At 37.5% G+C, this 23,896-nt stretch overlaps 2 protein-coding genes across 2 annotated transcripts in view; both read left to right on the forward strand.

The window, feature by feature from the left end:
* The window catches only part of HEPHL1 (hephaestin like 1), a 103,538-nt gene that overhangs the window by 26,645 nt on the left and 52,997 nt on the right, over positions 1-23,896 (forward strand). The gene's annotated exons all lie outside the window — the stretch shown is intronic.
* Positions 16,724-18,454, forward strand: LOC119536099 (pre-mRNA-splicing factor RBM22-like). The gene has a single exon (XM_037838720.1). The coding sequence runs from the start codon at positions 16,812-16,814 to the stop codon at positions 17,715-17,717; it is 906 nt and encodes a 301-aa protein (XP_037694648.1). The 5' UTR covers positions 16,724-16,811; the 3' UTR covers positions 17,718-18,454.

Genomic DNA, 23,896 nt, shown 5'->3' on the forward strand with positions numbered 1-23,896 from the left:
ATTTTAAACTCTCCCCCATATTTGAAGGACAGTTTTTCCAGATATAGAATTCTTGGTTGGCGGTTTTTTTCTTTCAGTATCTTAAATACAACACACTACTTCCTTCTTGCCTCCATGGTTTCTACTGAGGAAACCACACATAGTCTTATCAAGCTTCCTTTGTATATGATGGATCACTTTTCTCTTGCTGCTTTCAGGATTCCCTCTTTGTCTTTGACATTTGATAATCTGATTATTAAGTGTCTTGGCATAGGTCTATTCAGATCTATTCTGTTTGGGGTACATTGCACATCTTGGATCTGTAATTTTATGTCTTTCATAAGAGATGCTAAATTTTCATTGATTATTTCCTCTATTATTGCTTCTGCCCCTTTCCCTTTCTCCTCTCCTTCTGGGACACCCATGGCACGTACATTATGCGCTTCATGTTGTCATTCAATTCCCTGAGATGTTGCTCATATTTTACCATTCTTTTCCCTTGTTGTGTAGGATTTCAGGTGTCTTGTTCTCCAGTTCTTGAGTGTTTTCTTCTGCCTCTTGAAATCTGCTGTTGTATGTCTCCATTGTGTTTTTCATCTCTTGTGTCATGCCTTTCCTTTCCATAGATTCTGCCAGTAGTCTTTTCAAACTTTCAATTTCTGTCTTATGTTCGCCCAGTGTTTTCTTTATATCCTTCATCTCTTTTACCATATCTTCCTTGAACTCATCAACTTGGTTTTTTAATTAATTTAGCATATTTCTTTGAAACTCTTTAATTGATTGTTTCATTAAAGTGAAACAGTATCTCAACTGTATCTTAATTGAGGTGTAAGTTTTTTCTTTTGACTGGGCCGTATCTCCATTTTTCTCTTGTCTAGGCATCATGTTTCCTTGGTTACCCCAATCAGACTTTCCCAGACCAGAACATGTTTGGTCTCAGAGTGGGGCTATATTCAGTGTCAAGTTTCCCTGAGGGTGTATCTTAGAAGACTGACAGACTTTCGTATGAGGCCTCTAGCTGCTGTGCTTTTCTTAACCTGCCCAGCAGTTACCACCTCTCAGCCTGTCGCTCCTTACTGGTGTAAGGAAGTGTGGCCCCTCTAGTTCTCAGCTTAGGTTGTTTCTGTTTTGACCATTTTCCCCCAGTCCCTGGGATCTGAATTCTGAAGGGAAGGCTGGCACTAGAGCTGGGTTCCACCTCCTTCCTCTTAGAGAAGTTACATGCCCTAGAAGCTATCTTCTGCATTTGAATTATTCCTTTGTCTCTCTGACTCTGTTAACTCCTCCCCTGTCTGGCTCAGAGTGCTGCACACCGAAAGTGGCTGAGGCTCTCTCCACTGACCAATCAGGTTGAGAGAGAGAAAAAGGGAAAGAAAGCCCCCTTTCAGAGCCAGGCCATGGCACCCCAGTTTCACTCATGGGTCAGAGAGAGCACCATTCTTCTGGGTTCCCTTTCCTGGGGCACAGGCATTTTCTGGCTCTTTAAGGTCAGTTGTCTCTAAAAGACTCTGTATTTTTCCTTCTTTTTTTAAATTAATTTTTCTTTCTGTCATCCCCATCTCCTCTCCACTGGGAGTGACCTCAGGGTACTTGCTGCTTGTTAGGGGTCTGTCTATGTCTGTAGCTTGTATTCAGCTGTCCACATTTGTAAATTAAAACCTGAGTTGGAGCTGGGCTAAGCTATATTTGCTTGCTCCAGGAATGCTGCTTTCTCCCACAGTGAGTCTTGCAGCTCAGCCTGCCATGGGGGGAAGGGAATCCCGGTGTGTTTCTTCAGTTTTTACTTACAGATTTTATGCTGCAATCTCAGCCATTCCACCCAATCCAGGTAGGTGTATGATGTGTGGACAGTCACGGTTGTCCCCCAGCAGTTGTTCCAGATTATTTGCTAGGTGTTTCTGGTTGTTTATTAGTTGCTCCAGGGGACTTACTAAATTCACACCTCTCTATCCTGCCATCTTGCCCCTCCTCCAACATAATGTTTTCTGAAATTCATCCATGTTGTAGTATATGTCAGTGGTTTGTTCCTTTTTATTGCTATATTGTATTCCATTATAGACCTATACCTAATTTTATTTATCCATTCACCAGCTGACAGACATTTGGATTGTTTCCACTTTTTGACTATTAAGAACAATGCTGCTACATTGACCAAAAGGGGGAAAAGAAATGAAACAAAATAAAGTTCCAGTGGCTAAGAGATTTCAAATAAGGTCAAGAGATCATTCTGGAGGTTACTCTTAAGCAAGCTTTAGCCAGATATTGCAAATTGCCACAGAATGCCAAGCCCCAAACAACAGTATTCCTGAAAACCCTAAAGGATACTGTGGGCTCTATCTAAGACTCTATAAAAGTTTTACTTAAGTTTATTTTTTCAGAAACTTAAAGCCTCCAGATTGTTCCCATGCCAGATAAGCCCTGAAACTCAGAGGTACGAGTCTCTTCAAGAATATCAACCAGTTTAATTCCTCTACCCCATAATATTGACATCCTTTTTCAGCATGAAGAAGTTAGAATGGTCATTGCTCAGATATCCCTGAAAATTGAGAGAATGATCAAATGAGAGGGAGGAGTTGTAACTGAGGAGTTAGGATTTAAAAAAAAAGATTATGACTACTGGCTCATTATATAGACATTTCTTTTTAGTTTCTAGTGTATTAGAATAGCCAGAAGGAAATACCTGAAATTGTTGAACTGTAACCCAGTAGCCTTGATCTTTGATGATGATTGTATTACTAAATAGCTTTTATCTTATGCCAGGTGATTGTAAAAACCTTTTGACTGACACTGTCTTTATCCAGTGTAGGATTAGATGAGTAACAAAATTAATACATGCAAAAATAAAAAAGGAAATAAAAATGCCACTACAAATATTCACATACATGTCTTTATGTAGACAGTAGAATAGCTGACTTGTATAGTAAATTTCAGTTCAATTTTTAGGAAACTGCTAAACTATTTCCAAACTGGTTGTACTATTTACATTTCCAACAGCAATGTATGAGGATTCCAATTTTTCTCTATCCCCTTCAATACTTGGTATTATCTGTCTTTTTATATTATAGTTATTCTAGTGAATGTGTTATGATATCTTGTTGCAATTTTAATTTGCTTTTCCCAAATGACTAATAACACTGAGCATCTTTTCATAACCTTATTAGCCACTTGTATATTTTCTTTGTGAAATGCCTATTCAATCCTTTGCCCATTTTAAATTGGGTTGTTTGTCTTAATATTGAGTTGTAAGAATTCTTTATATAATTTGGATAAAAGTCCTTTATTGGAAAATGATTTGCAAATATTTTCTCCCAGTCAGTGACTTGTCTTTTCATTTTCTTAATGATATCTTTTGAAGTGCAAAATTTTAAAATTTTGATGAAATCTGTTTTATTAATTTTTTCTTTTATGGATTGTGCTTTCAGTGTCATATCCAAAAACTCTGTGCCTAACCCAAGGCCATGAAGATTTTCTCCTACTTTTTTCTAGAAGATATAGGTTCTTTTGTTTGTTTTTTGTTTTTTATTGCATTATTTTATTTTATTGCAAACCCCTATAAGTAAAGTAATATAAAATCTGAGGATGCATCACAGACTATGCATATTTATGTTATGAATCATACACATGTAATTATGTTAATCTGTTACATTGATATTATAAAGCTTTCTAAATTTTTAGGTAACAACTAAATAGAAATTGAAATTCCAGTATTTTTTCTGTATACCAGGTTTTGTCTTGTGCAGACTCTAGCATTGGTATGCCATTATTATTTAGGATGGGACAATGCTTCATTGGACACACTGTACCATAAATTAGCACCCATGCCCCCCACTAAATTCCAGAAGTTCTCCCATCTAGTCATTGAGACAAACAAAAACACCCCCATGTCTATTTGTCACCTATGTTAGCAGTACTCAACCTGGTTGAGATGGTAATAATACTGATCTAGAAATTCAGAGAAGTGTCTGGGGCCTGGCAGTCTGACCACACTGCGATTTTTATTATATTCCCAGGTCCAGGTAGACTCAGTGGTTGGGTAGTTCCAGTCAATATGATTCATATTCTTCTTCACTTACATAGTTCTTCAAAATAGTAGGCACTTGAATGCATTTATTCACGTAATCTGTAATTCAGAAAGATTTGAAAAGGTTGTTGTGGTCAGAGGAGACAAAATGGGGCTTCTAGAAATTGCAAAATATAGATAATATGCCCATTAAAACATTTAATTGTTGTAGCATTATGTAGAAGCACCAACTTAATTGACAGTATTGCACCTAAGCAAATTCTTATCATAAGTTAATGTTTGCCTGAGGGTACACTGGAAAAGTTTCAATGCAAGCAACTTTTTTTTTTCCAATTTTACGTCATGTTAACTTTTTAAAAATTCAGTTTTATTGAGATATATTCACATGCCATACAGTTATCCATGGTGTACAATCAACTGTTCACAGCACCATCATAGCTGTGCATTCATCAACCCAATCTATTCCTGAACACCCCTCTTACACAAGAAAGAATCAGAACAAGAACAAAAAATAAAAATAAAAAAGAACAACCAAATCATCCCCCCCATCCCACCCTATTTTTCATTTAGTTTTTGTCCCCATTTATCTACTCATCCATCCATACACTGAATAAAGGAAGTGTGATCCACAAGGCTCTCACAATCACACTGTCACCCCTTATAATCTACATTGTTATACAATCATCCCCAAGAGTCAAGGCTACTGGGCTGGAGTCTGGCAGTTTCAGGTATTTACTTCTAGCTATTCCAATACATTAAAACCTAAAACGTGTTATCTATATAGTGCGTAAGAATGTCCACCAGAGTGACCACTTGACTCCATTTGAAGTCTCTCAGCCACTGAAGCTTTATTTCGTTTCATTTTGCATCCCCCTTTTGGTCAAGAATATGTTCTCAATCCCACGATGCTGGGTCCAGATTCATCCTTGGGAGTCATATCCTGCGTTGCCAGGGAGATTTACACCCCTGGGAGTCAAGTCCCATGTCGGAGGGAGGGCAGTGAGATCACCTGCCAAGGTGGCTTAGTTAGAGAGAGAGGGCCACATCTGAACAACAAAGAGGCACTCAGGGGGAGACTCTTAGGCACAATTATAAGCAGGTTTAGCCTCTCCTTTGCAGTAACAAGCTTCATAGGGGCAAGCCCCAGGACAGAGGGCTCAGCATGTCTAGCGTCAGTCCCCAGTGTTTGTGAGAACATCAGCAACAATCCAGGTGAGGAAGTCCAACACCTCTGCATCCTCCCCCAGCTCCTCAGGGGGGCCCCAAGTATATATTTTTATTCTCTGCCAAAATTACTTTGGGGTGTGTTGCTATTTCACTCTAACCTATACAGACCTACAATTATCTCACTTCCTAGTCAAAGTTCCATGTTATCGTGGTGTTTGAAGAAACTGACTGTAGAAGTTATACTTTTTAGAAAATATAGAACCTACACCAAACAAATGTTTCTTCCCTTGGTGTCATATGGAAGTTGAAGTTTTAACACACATTCAGCCTCAACCTTTACCGTTTGGCTTGATTTGCCCCAGTCTCAACCAGATCCACTTCATTCATATCTCTAATTGAAGTCTGGGCTCTTTTTCAGCTTTTTTTTTTTTTTTTTTTTTTTCAACAGTTGCTGTATGCATTAATACTGACATTCCTATCTACCGAGCTCTAGCACTGAGTTTCAGGTGTCACACAGATATCCAGTGTTCCAGAGACCAATCAGGTTATACACCAAGGGATCAACCTCTCAGAGTTTGGTGATAGCCATCACAATTCAGGAATAGATGTGACTGCTGTAAGAGCTTACACTCTAGGGACCATTACAATAATCATTTCCCTGTTAGGCTGTACTCTAAGATTCAATTCTGAGTTTACACACTGTAGTTAGTCCATATCGGTGAGGCATTATAGTGTATGCCTTTGTTTCTGGCATACTTCACTCAAAATGCTGTCTACAGGATCCATTCACCTCCTTGTGTGTCTCACATCTTCACTCCTTCTCGTAGTTGCTCAATATTCCGTTGTTGGCATACACCACAGTTCACCATTCTGTTCCTCAGTCAGTGTATCCTTAGGCCACCTCCACCCACTGCAAATCATGAATACTGCCTCCATAAACACCAATGTGCAAATGTCCATTCATGTCTCTGCTCTCAGATCCTCTAAGTACATACCCCATAATGAGATTGCAGGATCTTATGGCCCCCACATACCCAGCTTCTTGGACCACCACAGTGACCTCCAGAAAGGCCACACCATTCTGCCTCCTCATCAACAGTAAATAGGTACATCTCCCCATGTTTTCTCCAGCACTTTTACCCCCATTTATACTTTTTACTACAATTTTATAGAGTCATAGTCACATAACATACAGTTATCCACAGTGTACAGTTGTTCACAGTATCATCACATAGTTGTACATTTATTGCCACAGTCAGCACTTGAACATATTGATTACTAAGAAAAAGTTTTTTTTTTTTGGTGACTAATAAAAAGATAATAGTAAAAAGAAAAATAAAATGTCATACAATATATTAGTAAGGACAGAAAGCAACACCACTAGCAAGAATCCCATTTCCCTCCCTAATAGCCCCCTCTCATACACATCTAACTTTGGTGTATTGCCAAATGGAAGCATATTACAGTGTTACTGTTGACCATAGACTCCAGTTTGCTTTGATTATATTTTTTTCCTAAATACCATCCCTTTTTCAATACTTTGCATGGTTGACATTCATTTGTTCTCCCACATGTGAGAACATTTTTATATTTGTACATTTAGTGACAGTCATTGGCCACTCTAGTTTTTGCCAAGTTATACACTCCCAGTCTTCATCATCAATCTTTACCTCAATCATCAATCCCACCTCTTTCAGCCTTACTCACAGACATCTTTGTTCAGTGTACTTACAATATTGTGCTACCATCACACAGTATTGTGCTGTCTAGAAGATTTAGTTTTAACTCACATTTAAGTCTTTTATCTATTCAAGTTAATTTTTGCATATGTTGTAAAATAAGGGTGTCAATTCATTGTTTTTGCTGTAGATATACAAATGTTGATAAGACCAACCTTTCCCCCATTAAATTGTCTTGGCACCTTTGTTGAAAAACCAACAGTTTATTTTAGGGCTCTCAGTTCTGTCCCATTGGTCTATATAGTTATCCTTGCACCAAGGTCACACTTCTTGATTAATGTGGACTTACAGTAAATTTTGAAACTGTATAGTATAAGTCCTCCAATCTTGTTCTCCTTTTCAGAATTTTTGCTATTCTAGGTCCTTTGCATTTCCGTATAAATTTTAGGATCGGCTAGTTAAGTTCTACAAAAATAGCTTACTGGGATTTTGATAGGTATTGCATTGATTTTATTGATTAGTTGGGAAAAAATTGCCATCTGCATTTTAAAGATGAACTACCATCTTGACAATAGTGAATCTTCTGATCCATGAACATGGAATTTAGATCTTCTTTAATTTCCCTCAACAATGTTTTATGGTTTTTTGTGTACAAGATTTGCATTTCTTTTGTTAAATTTATTCCAAGATATTTAAAATTTTTTTGATACTGTTGTGAGTAGAATTGTTTTTTAATTTCATGTTTGATTGTTTGTTGCTAGTCTGTAGAAATACAATTGATTTTTTAAATACAGTTTTATTGAGATACATTCACACACCCTACAGTCATCCACAGTGCAATTATTCACAGAACATCATATAGTTGTGCATTCATCACCAGAATCAATTTTTGAACATTTTTCTTATTCCAAAAGAAATAAAAATAAAAGTGAAAAAGAACACCTTAAGCATTCCAGCCCCCATTCCACCTGTGCTGGTTTGAATGTATTATGTCCCCCAGAAAAAGGCATATTCTTTGATGCAGTCTTGTGGGGCAGACATTTTAGTGATGATTAGATTGTAATTCTTTGAGTGTTTCCATGGAAATGTGCCCCACCCAACTGTAGGTGATAACTCTGATGAGATAATTTCTATGGAGGTGTGGCCCTGCCCATTCAGCGTGGGCCTTGATTACTGGAGCAGTATATAAGCTGAGACAGAAGGAGTGAGCTTGCTATAGCCAAGAGGGACACTCTGAAGAACGCCCAGGAGATGAGAGGAGCTGCGGATGGGAGACAGTTTGAAGACAGCTGTTGAAAGCAGACTTTTGCTCCGGAGAAGCTAGGAGAGGACAGATGCCCCAAGAGCAACTGAGAGTGACATTTTTGAGGAACTGCAGCCTAGAGAGGAATGTCCTGGCAGAAAGCCATTTTGAACCCAGAACTTTGGAGCAGATGCCAGCCATGTGCCTTCCCAGCTAACAGAGGTTTTCTTGACACCATTGGCCATCCTCCAGTGAAGGTACCCAATTGCTGATGTGTTGCCTTGGACACTTTATGGCCTTAAGGACTGTAACTGTGTAACCAAATAAACCCCCTCTTTAAAAAGGCAATCCATTTCTGGTGTTTGCATTCCGGCAGCATTAGCAAACCAGAACACCACCCCATTCTTCATTTAGTTTTTGTCCCCGTTTTTCTACTCATATGTCCATACACTGGATAAAGGGAGTGTGAGCCACCAGGTTTTCACAATCGCACAGTCACACCATGTAAGCTACATAGTTATGCAGTCATCTTCAAGAATCAAGGCTACTGGGTTGCAATTTGACAGTTTCAGGTATTTCCTTCTAGCTATTCCAACAATTGATTTTTATATATTGATCTTGTATTCTACTTACTGTGGGCTAAAACTTGCCTATTAGTAGCTGTTTAGTGAGTTCCTCGGAATTTTCTACATATAACATCATATCATTGTGAATAAAGACAATTTTACTTATTTCTTTCCACTCCAGAGAGCTTTATTATTTTTTTTTTCTTTTGCTTTATTGTACTGGCTAGGACCTCAGGACAATGTTTAGTAATAGCAATGTGAGCAATTTTCTTGCCTTGTTCTCGCTCTGCGGAGGAAAGTATTCAGTCTTCCTCCATTAAGTGTTTCCTTAGATGCTGTATATCAGGCTGAGGAAATTCTCTTCTATTCATAATTTGTTGAGGGTTTTCAACTTAATAGGTGTTGGATTCTGTTATATGCTTTTCTGCATCTGTTGAGAAGATCATGTGTTTTTGGTCTTTATTCCATTAATATGATGTATTACATTAATTGATTTTTAGATGTTAAACCAATCTTCAGTCATGGGATGAATCCCATTTAGGTCATGGTGTTTAATTTTTTTCTAAAATCAGTTTGCTACTATTTTGTTAAGAATTTTTTTTTTGTCTATGTTCATGAGGAATATTGGTCAGTAGTTTTCTTTCCTTGTGATGTCTTTACTTGGCTTTGGTATCAGGGAAATACTTGCCTAATAGGATGAATTAGGAAGTATTTCCTCCTCAATTTGCTGAAGGATTTTTAGAGGATTAGCATTATTTTTTCTTTTGGTATTTGATCGAATTTATAAATGAAACCAAGTGTGTCCTGGGTTTTTCTTTGAGGGAGGATTTTTAATTAATAATTCCATTTCTTTATTTGTTAAAGGTCTATTCCAATTTTTAATTTCTTTTTGAGTCAGTTTTGGTAACATGTGTCTCTAGGATTTATCAATTTCATCTGAGTTCTCTAATATTTTGGCATGAATTTGTTTACTATATTCCCTTATGATCCTTTCAATTTTTATGTCATCACTAGTGATGTCCCCTTTTTCATTCCTGTTTTTAAGACTATGTGTCCTTCTTTCTGGGTGAGTCCAGATAAAGATTTCTCAATTTTTTATCTTTTCAGAGCCAACTTTTGGTTTCATGTATTTTATATTGCTTTTCTGTTTTCTATTTCATTGATTTCTGCTCTGATTTTTATCATTTGTTCTTTTTTGCTTGATTTGAGTTTAATTTCTACATCTTTTTCTAGTTCCTTAAGGTAGAAGCTTAGGTTATTCATATGAGAATTCTCTTCTGTTATAGGTGTTAAACTTCAAAATTTCTCTTTAAGCACTACCTTAGCAGCATCCCATAAGTTTCAATATGGTGTGTCTTCCTTTTGTAGTCAGTTCAAAATATTTTTATACTTTCCCTTGTGTTTTCTTCTTTCATCCATGGGTTTTTTAGAAGTATGTTGTTTTATTTACAGCTGTTTGGAGGAGTTCCCAAATTTCTTTCTGTTGATGATTTCTAATTTAATTTATTGTGATTGGAGGATATGCTTCATATATCAGTTCTTTAAAATTTATCAAGACATTTTATGCTTACAATATAGTCTATCCTGGAGAATGTTCCATGTGCTCTTGTAAAGAAGGTGCATTTTGTACACCTTGTTGTGTGGAATGTTCTGTAGGCTTAATTTAGGTCAAGTTGGTTGATAGTATTTCAAGACTCTGTATTTCTTTTATTAAAAATGAATATGTTTATAATTGTTTTATCTTTTTGGTACAGTGACCCTTTTTAAATTATAAAATATCCATCTTTGTCTCTACTAATTTTTTGTCTTAAAATCTAATTTGTTTGTTATTGATATAGCCACTCCAGGTGTCTTATGGTTTTTGTTTGCATTCTTTTACTTTCAAACATTTGTGTCTTTGAGTCTAAGGTATTGACAGCATGTCATTGGATCTTGCTTTTTTATCCCATATGACAGCCTCTGTGTTTTGACTTGGATGTTTAGACCATTCAAATTTAATGTAATTATTGGTATAATTTGATTTACATTTGTCATTTTGCCATTTGTTTTCTGTATGCTTTCTATCTTTTTCATTCCTCTGGTCTTTCTTTACCACCTTCTTTTGTGTTAAATATTTTTTAGTGCACTGTTTTAAATTCTTCTATTAATTTTTTTAAACTATTTATTTATTAGTTATTTTCTTCCTAATTGGTCTAGGGATTATAATATGTATCTTGTCAGAATATACTTCATATTTTTAATTCTGCTAAAATATAGAAACTTTGATCCAGCACAGCTCCATTCTTTTCCACTCTTGTGCTATTATTGTCATAATAATATAATAGAATTGTACAAAAATATGACTTTTAAATAAGTTAAGAGAAGGAAAAAATATATATTTATAGATCCTTTTCTATTAATTCACATTTTCCCCATTTCACTTGCTTTCTGTTTCTTCCTGTGGATTCACGTTACACTCTGGTATCATATCCTTTCAGTCTGAAGGATTTCCTTTAGTATTCCTTATAAGGCAGGTCCACTAGTCACAAATTCTCTCAGTCTTGGTTTACCGAGAATATCTTTATTTTGCCTTTATTTTTTAGAGGTAGTTTTGCTGAATATAGCATTTTTTGGGTTGACACTTTTTTTTTGCTCCACACTTTCAGTTTGTCATCCCATTGTTTTCTGGCCTCCACTGTTTCAGATGAAAAGTCAACCATTAACCATGCTGGTGCTCCCCTGTATGTGATGAGCCATTTCTCTCTTTCTGGTTTCAATATTTTCTCTTTGTCTTTCTGTTGAAAGTTGTGGCAAGTCTCTGTGTGGATCTCTCTGTATTTATCCTACTTGTGATTCATTAAGCATCTTTGATGTGTAGCTTAATGTTTTTTCATCAAATTTGGAAAGCTTTTGGTTATTAGTTCTTCAAAAATTTTTTCTGATTCTTTTCTCGCTGTTCTGCAAACTACTATTACACTTATGTTTGTGCACTTGATGTTGTCCCACAGGTCTCTGAGATTCTGTTAAATTTTCTTATGTCTTTCTTTCTCTCTCTTCCACAGATAGAATAATTTCTATTGATCTGTCTTTAAGTTCACTAATTCTTCTACCGTCTCAATTTTTATTTCATTTATTGTACTTTTTGATACCAAAACTTCAATTTGGTTCTTTTTAATAATTTCTTTATCCTTATTGAGTTTCTCTATTTGTTGAGTCATTTTTTTTCCTACTTTCCTTTAATTCTTTAAACATAGTTTCTTTTAGTTTTTAGAACATACTTATATTAGCTGCTATGAAGTCTTTATCTGCTAACACCAACATCTGGGGATACTTAGAGATAGTTTTTATTGAGAGATAGTTTTTATTGACTGATTTTGTTTTCCTGTGTATGGGTCCACACTTTTTTTTATATGTATATCTCATCATTTTCTGTGGAAAACTGGATCTTTTTTTAAGCTTCAGTGGCAGAGAGATTCCAAAACGAGCCGAGAGATCACTCTGGTGGGCACTCTTACGCACACTTTAGACAACCTTTTTTAGGTTCTAAAGAATTGGGGTAGCTGGTGGTGGATACCTGAAACTATTAAACTACAACCCAGAACCCATGAATCTCGAAGACAGTTGTATAAAAATGTAGCTTATGAGGGGTGACAGTGGGATTGGGAATGCCATAAGGACCAAACTCCACTTTGTCTAGTTTATGGATGGATGTGTAGAAAAGTAGGGGAAGCAAACAAACAAAGGTACCCAGTGTTCTTTTTTACTTCAATTGCTCTTTTTCACTCTAATTATTATTCTTGTTATTTTTGTGTGTGTGCTAATGAAGGTGTCAGGGATTGATTTAGGTGATGAATGTACAACTATGTAATGGTACTGTAAACAATCGAAAGTACAATTTGTTTTGTATGACTGCGTGGTATGTGAATATATCTCAATAAAATGATGATTAAAAAAAAAAAAAAAAAAAAAGAGTAATAGTCTGTAGCAGCTCTGAATTCTGATCCCCCTGAAGGGATCAGTTTTTGTTGCTGTTTGTTTGCATCTTTGTTTAGTAACTTGCCTAGGCTAAATATGTGAAATCTGTTTCCCCTGGGGTGTGTGACCTTGATGTTTCAGCTCAGTTTTGTTTTTTTTTTTTAAGTTCTTATTTTTATTTTTAAGCTGTGCTTCTGAGTGGTCACCCCCATGTCTTCTTAGCTTAGTGGGAAGCAAATGATTGGACAGAGGATATGCTCAAGCATCTTAAGCCAGCCAGACTTCCATCCTCTTCCAGTGGATCTGTGGGTGAATAAGGAACACATCCAGATTTCAGGCTGTTTTCATCTGCACTAGCTTTTACTTTCTATTGGACCCTTTTGCCACTCCTCTTTGCATTCACACAGCCTCCAGTTGGTCAGGAGTAGTATGTGAATTACTTGGGCCCTCTCTAGTCTCTGTTGCACATGTACACAGCCTTAGCCAGGAATATGATTGCCCAACTATCATGAAAACCTCAGGTTAGTAGAGCCAAGCAATTGCTCCTCCCTTTTCTCTTGCCAATGAGATCATTACTTCCACCAACACCACTGTGTGTGTGGCAGTGCCCACCACTATAGACTGAATGAGTCCCCTTCAGCCACTGCAGCAAAGCTTCTGATCCTCATGTCCTGCCTAATTTTGCCAAATCACCTCTCCAGTCAAATTGGGGTGTGGAGTAGGTGGGATAGGAACAGCGCAACCAAGAATGCCACACACTCCCACTCTTCTTTTCTGTTTTTCAGCATTTTTTCAAGCATTAACATTGTTGTATGCCTTTATTCAGTTCCAGGGGTCTGAAATAGTTGTTTTCTTTATTAATTTTGACCTGCTTTATAGTTGCTTTGGGAGAGAGGATTTGCTGACTTCCTCACTCTCTTTTAATTAGCTTTTGTCTTAGCTATAGCTGTGAGCTTGCTAGTCTTGGAATCTCTGCTCAATTCAACTTAGTGTTTATTGTGAACCAGACAAAATGCTGGATACTGGGGTTGGAAAGATAAGTGAGTACAGTCATTGTCTCCAAGATGCTCATCCAGGGGAGAGAGAGAAAATAGAACATAAAAGAAAGTATGTGGGACTAATATTAATTGACTTGCTTCTGTATTCCAGTGCTAGAAATTTATATGCATTATATCATTTAACTGTAGAATCAACTAGTGCTTTCTTGATCACTTAGTGAGATATGATTAAGTATTAAGGCTATTTTAAAAATAAAGTTTACTGGGTTTTTTTAAAATATAGAAAAGTATAAAGAAGGGAAAATAGCCCACAGTCTGGTTCCCTAAATATCCGCTAAAATTAGTTCAAAATAAAAAAAAAAATTAAAGAAAAAGTAGTATATGAACATGGTTAGAAATTCTTAAGAGGACAAAGACATATTTTTTAAAAAAGGAAAGGCTCCTTTCATTTGTCTCTCATACCAAAGGCAATCATCTTTAGCGATTTCTTATAAATTTTTGTAAGAAATTTTTCTATTTGCAGATTAGCATGTTTTGTCTATGCCTATGTGTATGTATATCCTTGTTTTTTTATACAAAAGGGACTATATTATAATGCTATTATGCTTTATACTTGGATATTTGCCCATATTAGTATATATAGAGAGATCTCTTAGATAGTTGTGCAGTATTCCATTGAATGAATGTATCAGTTTGGTGTTTATGGTTATTTAGGTTGCTTTCAGTTTCAGCTTACTACCAGCAATGCTACAAATGAACATTCCAGTTCATGTATTTTGACAAACATTTTCAAGTTTATTTCTAGGGTAAATTCTTAAAAGTGAAATTCCTGATTTTATTCATATAAATTGTTTTTGATAGGAATTGCCAAGTTGAACTCTAAAATACTGCACATTTTACCTTTATACCATCTTTTTATGATCTGGACTATTTCTCCCATAAAACCAAACTTCAGTATTCTCAAACTTTAAAATTTTTGCTATTCTGATAGGTGAAAAAGTGTATATTATTTTTAAAAGCTCACAAATCTTAGAACATATACAAACAAATGAATTTTTTAATACTCTTACATTAATATTCTTACATTGTTAAGCTCTCCACTCCAAAATCACTTCTAAATTTATATTCATACTTTATTTTGTACCCTAAATGATTTCTCTCATCTTGAGTGGTGACATCAAAGATTTGTTTGAGGACTTTAGCTCTTCCTTTGAATGCTATTCACCAATAACCCCCCAATAATTATAAGCAAAAAAAGTTGTTAATAAAAGATTCTCTAGAAAAAAATGCTGTTTGTATTGATTTGGATTATATTATCTAAGTAGATGAATGATCTCAATGGAATCTTCAAAACAAGTCTACTGTCCACTGCCCCCAACTCAGAAGCCTCCAAACCATGCATTTTATCCATAGGCGTTGGATAAAAAAAGTGTAATATAATGTCACTCATTCACTGTTTTATTTATTAGATATGTATTGAGCACCCACCATATGTGGAACTAGGATAGGTCCTGGGGCTATAATCATGAACAAAATAAAACCTAGTCCCTGCTCTCATGAAACTTGGATTCTAACATGCGAGAAAGACAGTAATCAAGCAATTGCACACAAACCTAGGCAAGTCTATGAATAAATAATAGCCAGTATTTATTGAATGCTTACTATATGCCAGGAACTGTGATAAATGCTTTATAGATACATCATGTAAGCCTCAGGGACTCTATGAGGTAGGTGTTATAATTATATTCATCATCTTACTAATCAGAAGCTGACACTTAGAGAAGAGAAGGAAATTGCCCAAGTCACATAACTAATAAGTGATGGAGATAGGATAGGATTTGATTTTACGCGGTCTAACTCCAGAGCCTGTGAGCTTAACCACTGGCTCCAGTACCCTTCGTACTGAGCGAATGCCTGTTAGAAACCCAACCTATTCCAGGGAGTTTGTGGTTGTTTGGACCAGACCATGCTGGGCCTTGCAATCCATGTTAAACACATTTCACCTTCATCCCAAGAGTGGTGGGAGTCCATGGAATGATTTTAAGCAAACAACAATATTATCAGATTTAATGTTTGAAAGGATCATTCTTGCTACAGCTTGGAGAATGGAATAGAGAGGCAGGAGATCCAGTGAAGCCAGTTAGGAGGTTACTGCAGAAGTCCAGGTGAGAAATGAATTTAGACTAGGGTCATGATGGTGGAGATGGATGTAAATGGGATGAATTTGAGAAGAAGCAAAGACAGGCCCTTGTGGTGCTTTGGAAATAGGGAGTAACAAAGAGGAAGATGACAAGAATGTTTCCTTTGCTTCTGGCTTGTGGCATTAAGTACTAGTGATACCTTTCACTGAGAGAGGAAGCAGTAGCTGAAGCCCAGGTTTGGAAGAGAGAGCTAATGCTTCTTGAGAAATGTTGCATTTGAGGTCTCTTTGAGATATAAAGGTGGAAATGACAGATAGTTGAATATCAGTGAAATAATAAAGATGAAGTCTAGGCTGGAGATATAAAATTAGGAGTCACTGGTGTGGTAGATGCTTGATGACGCTGTGGAAATAGTTCCTATCACCTAGGGAGAGACTGTTGGGCATGGAAGGAAGGGAGCCAGCGCTATGCCTCAAGGAATTCTGACATTGAATGGTAGATAGAGGAAAACAAACTGGCAAGTAAACTGAAAAAAGAGTGACCAAAGAGGACAGTGTGATGTCACAGGAGCCAAAGGAAGAGGAATTGTGAGGAGGGCGGGAGCTAAGAATAATATCAAATGCTGCTGAGAGGTCGGGGTAATGCAAGGAATTTTTTTTTTAAATATCCTTTGGATTTAATGGTTAGAGAGTAGCACTCTGGATTTTTTCTACATTTTAGTTCCCTATTATGTTAAATCAATGTATCAAGTTAGAAAGCAGTATGTCAAAATACTATTCAGTGTACTATCACCTTATTTTGAAAGATAATGCAAGGAATTATAAAAATAAAGACTGTCTTTGCTCCTTTGGAAACCATTCTTGAAAACACTGAAGACATAATTTGTTAGATTATGCAATAATTTGTATATAATTATTTTCTTAAAAATATTCTCTTAAAATTTAGTGCCAGAGACTCGAAAATAAGACGTGGACGGCCCGGGAGCTAGTCTCGGGGCCTGACGGGATTGTGGCGGTCCTCTCTTCCAACTAGAAAGCTACCGCTACCTCCAGACGCTCTCAAGATGGCTACCTCTCTGGGTTCCAACACCTATAACAGGCAGAACTGGGAGGATGCGGACTTCCCCATACTGTGCCAGACGTGTCTTGGAGAAAACCCGTATATCCGAATGACCAAAGAAAAGTACGGGAAGGAATGCAAAATCTGTGCCAGGCCATTCACAGTGTTTCGCTGGTGCCCCGGGGTTCGCATGCGTTTCAAGAAGACCGAAGTATGCCAAACCTGCAGCAAATTGAAGAATGTCTGCCAGACCTGCCTCTTGGACCTAGAATATGGCCTGCCCATCCAGGTTCGTGATGCGGGATTATCTTTTAAGGATGACATGCCAAAGTCAGATGTCAACAAAGAGTACTACACGCAGAATATGGAGAGAGAAATTTCTAACTCTGATGGAACACGACCAGTCGGTATGCTGGGGAAAGCCACATCCACCAGTGACATGCTGCTCAAATTGGCCCGGACCACACCCTACTATAAACGGAATCGACCCCACATTTGCTCCTTCTGGGTGAAAGGAGAATGTAAGAGAGGAGAGGAGTGTCCATACAGACATGAGAAACCTACAGATCCAGATGACCCCCTTGCTGATCAGAATATCAAAGACCGATATTATGGAATCAATGACCCTGTGGCAGATAAGCTTCTAAAGCGGGCTTCAACCATGCCTCGTCTGGACCCACCAGAGGACAAGACCATCACCACTCTATATGTTGGTGGTCTGGGAGATACTATTACTGAGACAGATCTAAGAAATCACTTCTACCAGTTTGGAGAGATTTGGACAATAACTGTTGTACAGAGACAGCAGTGTGCTTTCATCCAGTTTGCCACAAGGCAAGCTGCAGAAGTGGCTGCTGAAAAATCCTTTAATAAATTGATTGTTAACGGCCGCCGGCTCAACGTGAAATAGGGAAGATCCCAAGCAGCCAGAGGAAAAGAAAAAGAGAAGGATGGAACCACAGACTCTGGAATCAAGCTAGAGCCTGTTCCAGGGCTGCCGGGAGCTCTTCCTCCTCCTCCTGCAGCAGAAGAAGAAGCCTCTGCCAACTACTTCAACCTACCCCCAAGTGGTCCTCCAGCCGTGGTGAACATTGCCCTGCCACCACCCCCTGGTATTGCTCCACCACCACCCCCAGGTTTTGGACCACACATGTTCCACCCAATGGGACCACCCCCTCCCTTTATGAGGGCTCCAGGACCAATCCACTATCCCTCTCAGGACCCTCAGAGGATGGGAGCTCATGCTGGGAAACACAGCAGCCCCTAGCACATTATCACCATGCTTGGGTTCTACGGAAGAAAGGGCGCTTAAAAAATGCCAGTAAATGGATCTTGGAATAAATATATTTTTTCTTCCTTCTTAGTTTTCATGGTAGCTGAATGTGTTCTGATGTGGGCAGTCAGAGAACTACAGCCATGCTTTCCTACATGTATTCAAAGGACTGATGGACCTCAAATAAGCTGTCATTAACACATCTGGTTACTACACTCACATTACTAATAAAACCTAATGCCTGCTCCCCTTTCCTATATGGGAGACAAGTGACTGGATGAGTTGGAATGTCCAACAGAGTTACATCCCAATTATATGTTTATTTTTTATCTTTATTTTCGAAAAAAATTGACCTGCGGTAAAAAAAAAAAAAATCTTTTGACCATTTTTATGTCCATTTGGATATTTTCCTTTTTATCATGTAAAAAAAAAAAGATTACTAATTCTAATCATTGTAGTGGCATGAGTGTGATTGAACTCTTCTGAAGTCACACCCTTGGAAAAACAAATAGAAAGCAGCACCCAGCATCGCCCAGATCTTTTTTTTCCTTCTTCTTCTTTTCCTCATTTCTTATAAAGGAATCTGGCTAATAGTTTTACTTCTCTACGCCACCAAAAAGACAAAAAAAAAAATTTTTTTTTATTTCTGTCAGTCAGACGGAAACACAAATTCCGTGGAGCTGTATATCATCGTATAAGCCTGGTGTCTGGAATGAAATTATTTTAAAGAACTTCCTGTAAAACACTTTAACAAACTGAAACAAAAAGCGTTGGATAGTGTTTAAATGGAAGACTTGTGACTTACAGCCAGAACTTTGATCTCTAGCATTCACCTTCGTGTGTCTTCAGCGTCTCATTTTAATTCCTTGCTCCTGGGCAGGGGCTTATTTTGTCGGTCTTAAGAGTGTTTGGATATAACTGAATTATAGATGGTAAAGGAAATGTGATGTGTTTGTGTTGTGTTTTGTTTTTAAATGATTAAAAACGGGTCAATTTTCAAAAAAAAAAAAAAAAAAATTTAGTGCCAGACAAGACAAAGAAATAAAATGCATCCAAATTGCAAAAGAAGAAGTAAAACTGTCATTGTTTGCAGATGATATGATCTCATATCTGGAAAACCCTGAGAAATAGACGATACAGCTACTAGAGCTAATAAACAAATTTAGCAAAGTAGCGGGATAAAAGATTAATGCACATAAGTCAGTAATGTTTCTATATGCTAGAAATGAACAAACTGAAGAGACACTCAAGAAAAAGATACCATTTTCAATAGCAACTAAAAAAATCAAGTACCTAGGAATAAACTTAACCAAAGATGTAAAAGACCTATACAAAGAAAACTACGTAACTCTACTAAAAGAAATAGAAGGGGACCTTAAAAGATGGAAAAATATTCCATGTTCATGGATAGGAAGGCTAAATGTCATTAAGATGTCAATTCTACCCAAACTCATCTACAGATTCAATGCAATCCCAATCAAAATTCCAACAACCTACTTTGCAGACTTGGAAAAGCTACTTATCAAATTTATTTGGAAAGGGAAGATGCCTTGAATTGCTAAAGACACTCTAAAAAAGAAAAACGAAGTGGGAGGACTTACACTCCCTGACTTTGAAGCTTATTATAAAGCCACAGTTGTCAAAACAGCATGGTACTGGCACAAAGATAGACATATAGATCAATGGAATTGAATTGAGAATTCAGAGATAGACCCTCAGATCTATAGCTGACTGATCTTTGATAAGACCCCCAAAGTCGCTGAACTGAGTCATAATGGTCTGTTCAACAAATGGGGCTGGGAGAGTTGGATATCCATATCCAAAAGAATGAAAAAAGACCCCTACCTCACACCCTACACAAAAATTAACTCAAAATGGATGAAAGATCTCAATATAAAAGAAAGTACCGTAAAACTCCTAGAAGATAATGTAGGAAAACATCTTCAAGACCTTGTATTAGGAGGCCACTTCCTAGACTTTACACCCAAAGCACAAGCAACAAAAGAGAAAATAGATAAATGGGAACTCCTCAAGCTTAGAAGTTTCTGCACCTCAAAGGAATTTCTCAAAAAGGTAAAGAGGCAGCCAACTCAATGGGAAAAAATTTTTGGAAACCATGTATCTGACAAAAGACTGATATCTTGCATATATAAAGAAATCCTACAACTCAATGACAGTAGTACAAACAGCCCAATTATAAAATGGGCAAAAGATATGAAAAGACAGTTCTCTGAAGAGGAAATACAAATGGCCAAGAAACACATGAAAAAATGTTCAGCTTCACTAGCTATTAGAGAGATGCAAATTAAGACCACAATGAGATACCATCTAACACCTATTAGAGTGGCTGCCATTAAACAAACAGGAAACTACAAATGCTGGAGGGGATGTGGAGAAATTGGAACTCTTATTCATTGTTGGTGGGACTGTATAATGGTTCAGCCACTCTGGAAGTCAGTCTGGCAGTTCCTTAGAAAACTAAATACAGAGTTACTGTTCGATCCAGCGATTGCACTTCTCGGTATATACCCGGAAGATCGGAAAGCAGTGACACGAACGGATATCTGCATGCCAATGTTCATAGCAGCATTATTCACAATTGCCAAGAGATGGAAACAACCCAAATGTCCTTCAACAGATGAGTGGATAAATAAAATGTGGTATATACACACGATGGAATACTACACGGCAGTAAGAAGGAACGACCTCGTGAAACATATGACAACATGGATGAACCTTGAAGACATAATGCTGAGCGAAATAAGCCAGGCACAGAAAGAGAAATATTATATGCTACCACTAATGTGAACTTTGAAAAATGTAAAACGAATGGTTTATAATGTAGAATGTAGGGGAACTAGCAATAGAGAGCAATTAAGGAAGGGGGAACAGTAATCCAAGAAAAACAGATATGCTATTTAACGTTCTGGGGATGCCCAGGAATGACTATGGTCTGTTAATTTCTGATGGATATAGTAGGAGCAAGTTCACAGAAATGTTGCTATATTGTGTAACTTTCTTGGGGTAAAGTAGGAACAGGTTGGAAGTAAAGCAGTTATCTTAGGTTAGTTGTCTTTTTCTTACTCCCTTGTTATGGTCTCTTTGAAATGTTCTTTTATTGTATGGTTTTGTTTTTTGTTTTTTGTTTTTTTTTTTTAAATTTTTTTCCATACAGTTGATTTAAAAAGGAAAAAAAGGTTAAAAAAGAAAAAAAAACAAGTAAAAAAAATATGTAGTGCCCCCTTGAGGAGCCTGTGGAGAATGCAGGGGTATTGGCCTACCCCACCTCAATGGTTGCTAACATGACCACAGACATAGGGAACTGGTGGTTTGATGGGTTGAGCCCTCTACCGTAGGTTTTACCCTTGGGAAAACAGTTGCTGCAAAGGAGAGGCTAGGCCTCCCTATAATTGTGCCTAAGAGCCTCCTCCCGAATGCCTCTTTGTTGCTCAGATGTGGCCCTCTCTCTCTGTCTAAGCAAACTTGAAAGGTGAAATCACTGCCCTCCCCACTACGTGGGATCAGACACCCAGGGGAGTCAATCTCCCTGGCAACGTGGAATATGACTCCCGGGGAGGAATGTAGACCGGCATTGTGGGATGGAGAACATCTTTTTGACCAAAAGGGAGATGTGAAAGGAAATGAAATAAGCTTCAGTAGCAGAGAGATTCCAAAAGGAGCCGAGAGGTCACTCTGGTGGGCACTCTTATGTACAATTTAGACAACCCTTTTTAGGTTCTAAAGAATTGGGGTAGCTGGTGGTGGATACCTGAAACTATCAAACTACAACCCAGAACCCATCAATCTCAAAGACAATTGTATAAAAATGTAGCTTATGAGGGGTGACAATGGGATTGGGAAAACCATAAGGACCACACTCCACTTTGTCTAGTTTATGGATGGATGAGTAGAAAAATAAGGGAAGGAAACGAACAAACAAACAGACAAAGGTACCCAGTGTTCTTTTTTACTTCAATTGTTCTTTTTCACTTTAATTATTATTCTTACTATTTTTGTGTGTGTGCTAATGAAGGTGTCAGGGATTGATTTAGGTGATGAATGTGCAGCTATGTAATGGTACTATGAACAATCGAATGTACGATTTGTTTTGTATGACTGCGTGGTATGTGAATATATCTCAATAAAATGAAGATTAAAAAAAAAAAATTTAGTGCCAGAAAAAAAGTGAATCTCTCTAAGTTCTGGTAAGTTTCCTTTTATTGGGCAAAGAAACAATATAACATAATATACTTTTCCTTTTCACTTGAAGTCCAGGAAATTCAGAGCTACACTTAATATTAAAGGGATCTATCTTATTAAGTTTATCTCCTGCTGCTTTTCTATAGGTTTTGCTTTCTGACCATCGTTTGAGAATTATTTGGCATGTAAGTTTAATTTGTAACATGATTAATATTTATTTTAGAATAAAAATGACAAAAGGTATCTAAAGGACAGTAAAATGAATAAATGCATACATGAAAATGGCCCATATACTGTATTCCCAATAATTAGGGAGAGGTGTCACTGTGTAGTGGGAAGTTAGAGACAACCAGATTCAAATCTGGCTCTGCCATGTACTAGCAGTGTCACCTTTAACTTAATCTAAAATGGAGATATTAATACGTACTTCATGGGGTTGCTTTGAAGAATAAATGAACCTAAGCAAAGTAGACACAAAGTATAGCAGAGCTTAGATGGTGGTTGTTGTCTCGCTGCACCCTTCTCCAAAAATCAGTTTAAGTTTTCATGGCAGAATTTGTTAGTTAAAAAGGTAATTTTTTTTAGTTATAGCCTTTATTTAGATTGCCTTAGCTATGCTAGCTTTTGCTCTCTTATTTAAATTTGTATTCCTAATGCCTAGCACATTTGCCAGCATGTTGTCAATATACACTACATTTGTTGAATGAATGAATGAATGGTGAATGAACTTGGAGTATGTCCTCTTCTGTCTGTCCCTCACCCTTGAGCCTTTTCCTCATTTACCAGTCCAGCTCCTCCCTGTCGTTCCAGGCCCCTCAATTCCCATCTCCATTATGAAGCTTCTGATACTTTCAATTTGCACAGATTGGTTTCTCTCCATCGTCCCATATGGTTTGCAAACTATTTTTGGCAGTAGACTTTTCTCAATTGAAAAATCTTGTGGCATCTTATTTTCTAAAACAGGTACAGGGAGGCGGGGCAAGATGGCAGATTGGTGAGCTGTATGTTTTAGTTACTCCTCCAGGAAAGTAGGTAGAAAGCCAGGAACTGCGTGGACTGGACACCACAGAGCAATCTGACTTTGGGCATACTTCATACAACACTCATGAACACGTCGAACTGCTGAGATCAGCAAAATCTGTAAATTTTTGCGGCCAGGGGACCTGCGCCCCTCCCTCCCAGGCTCAGTCCCGTGGGAGGAGGGGCTGTCAGCTCCGGTAAGGAGAAGGGAGAACTGCAGTGGCAGCCCTTATCAGAAACTCATTCTACTGATCCAAACTCCAACCATAGATAGACTGAGACCAGACACCAGAGAATCTGAGAGCAGCCAGCCCAGCAGAGAGGAGACAGGCATAGCAAAAAACAGCAAGAAAAACTCCAAAATAAAAGCGGAGGATTTTTGGAGCTCTGGTGAACATAGAAAGGGGAAGGGCAGAGCTCAGGCCCTGAGGCTCATATGCAAATCCCGAAAAAAAAACTGATCTCTCTGCCCCCTGGATCTTTCCTTAATGTCCCCAATTGCTTTGTCTCTTAGCATTTCAATAATCCATTAGATCTGCGAGGAGGGCTTTTTTTTTTTTTTTTTAAATCTTTTTTTTTTTCTGTTTCTAAAACAA

This window comes from Choloepus didactylus, chromosome 6 (assembly GCF_015220235.1).
Source record: "Choloepus didactylus isolate mChoDid1 chromosome 6, mChoDid1.pri, whole genome shotgun sequence".
In the NCBI taxonomy this organism is placed as follows: Eukaryota; Metazoa; Chordata; class Mammalia; order Pilosa; family Megalonychidae; genus Choloepus; species Choloepus didactylus.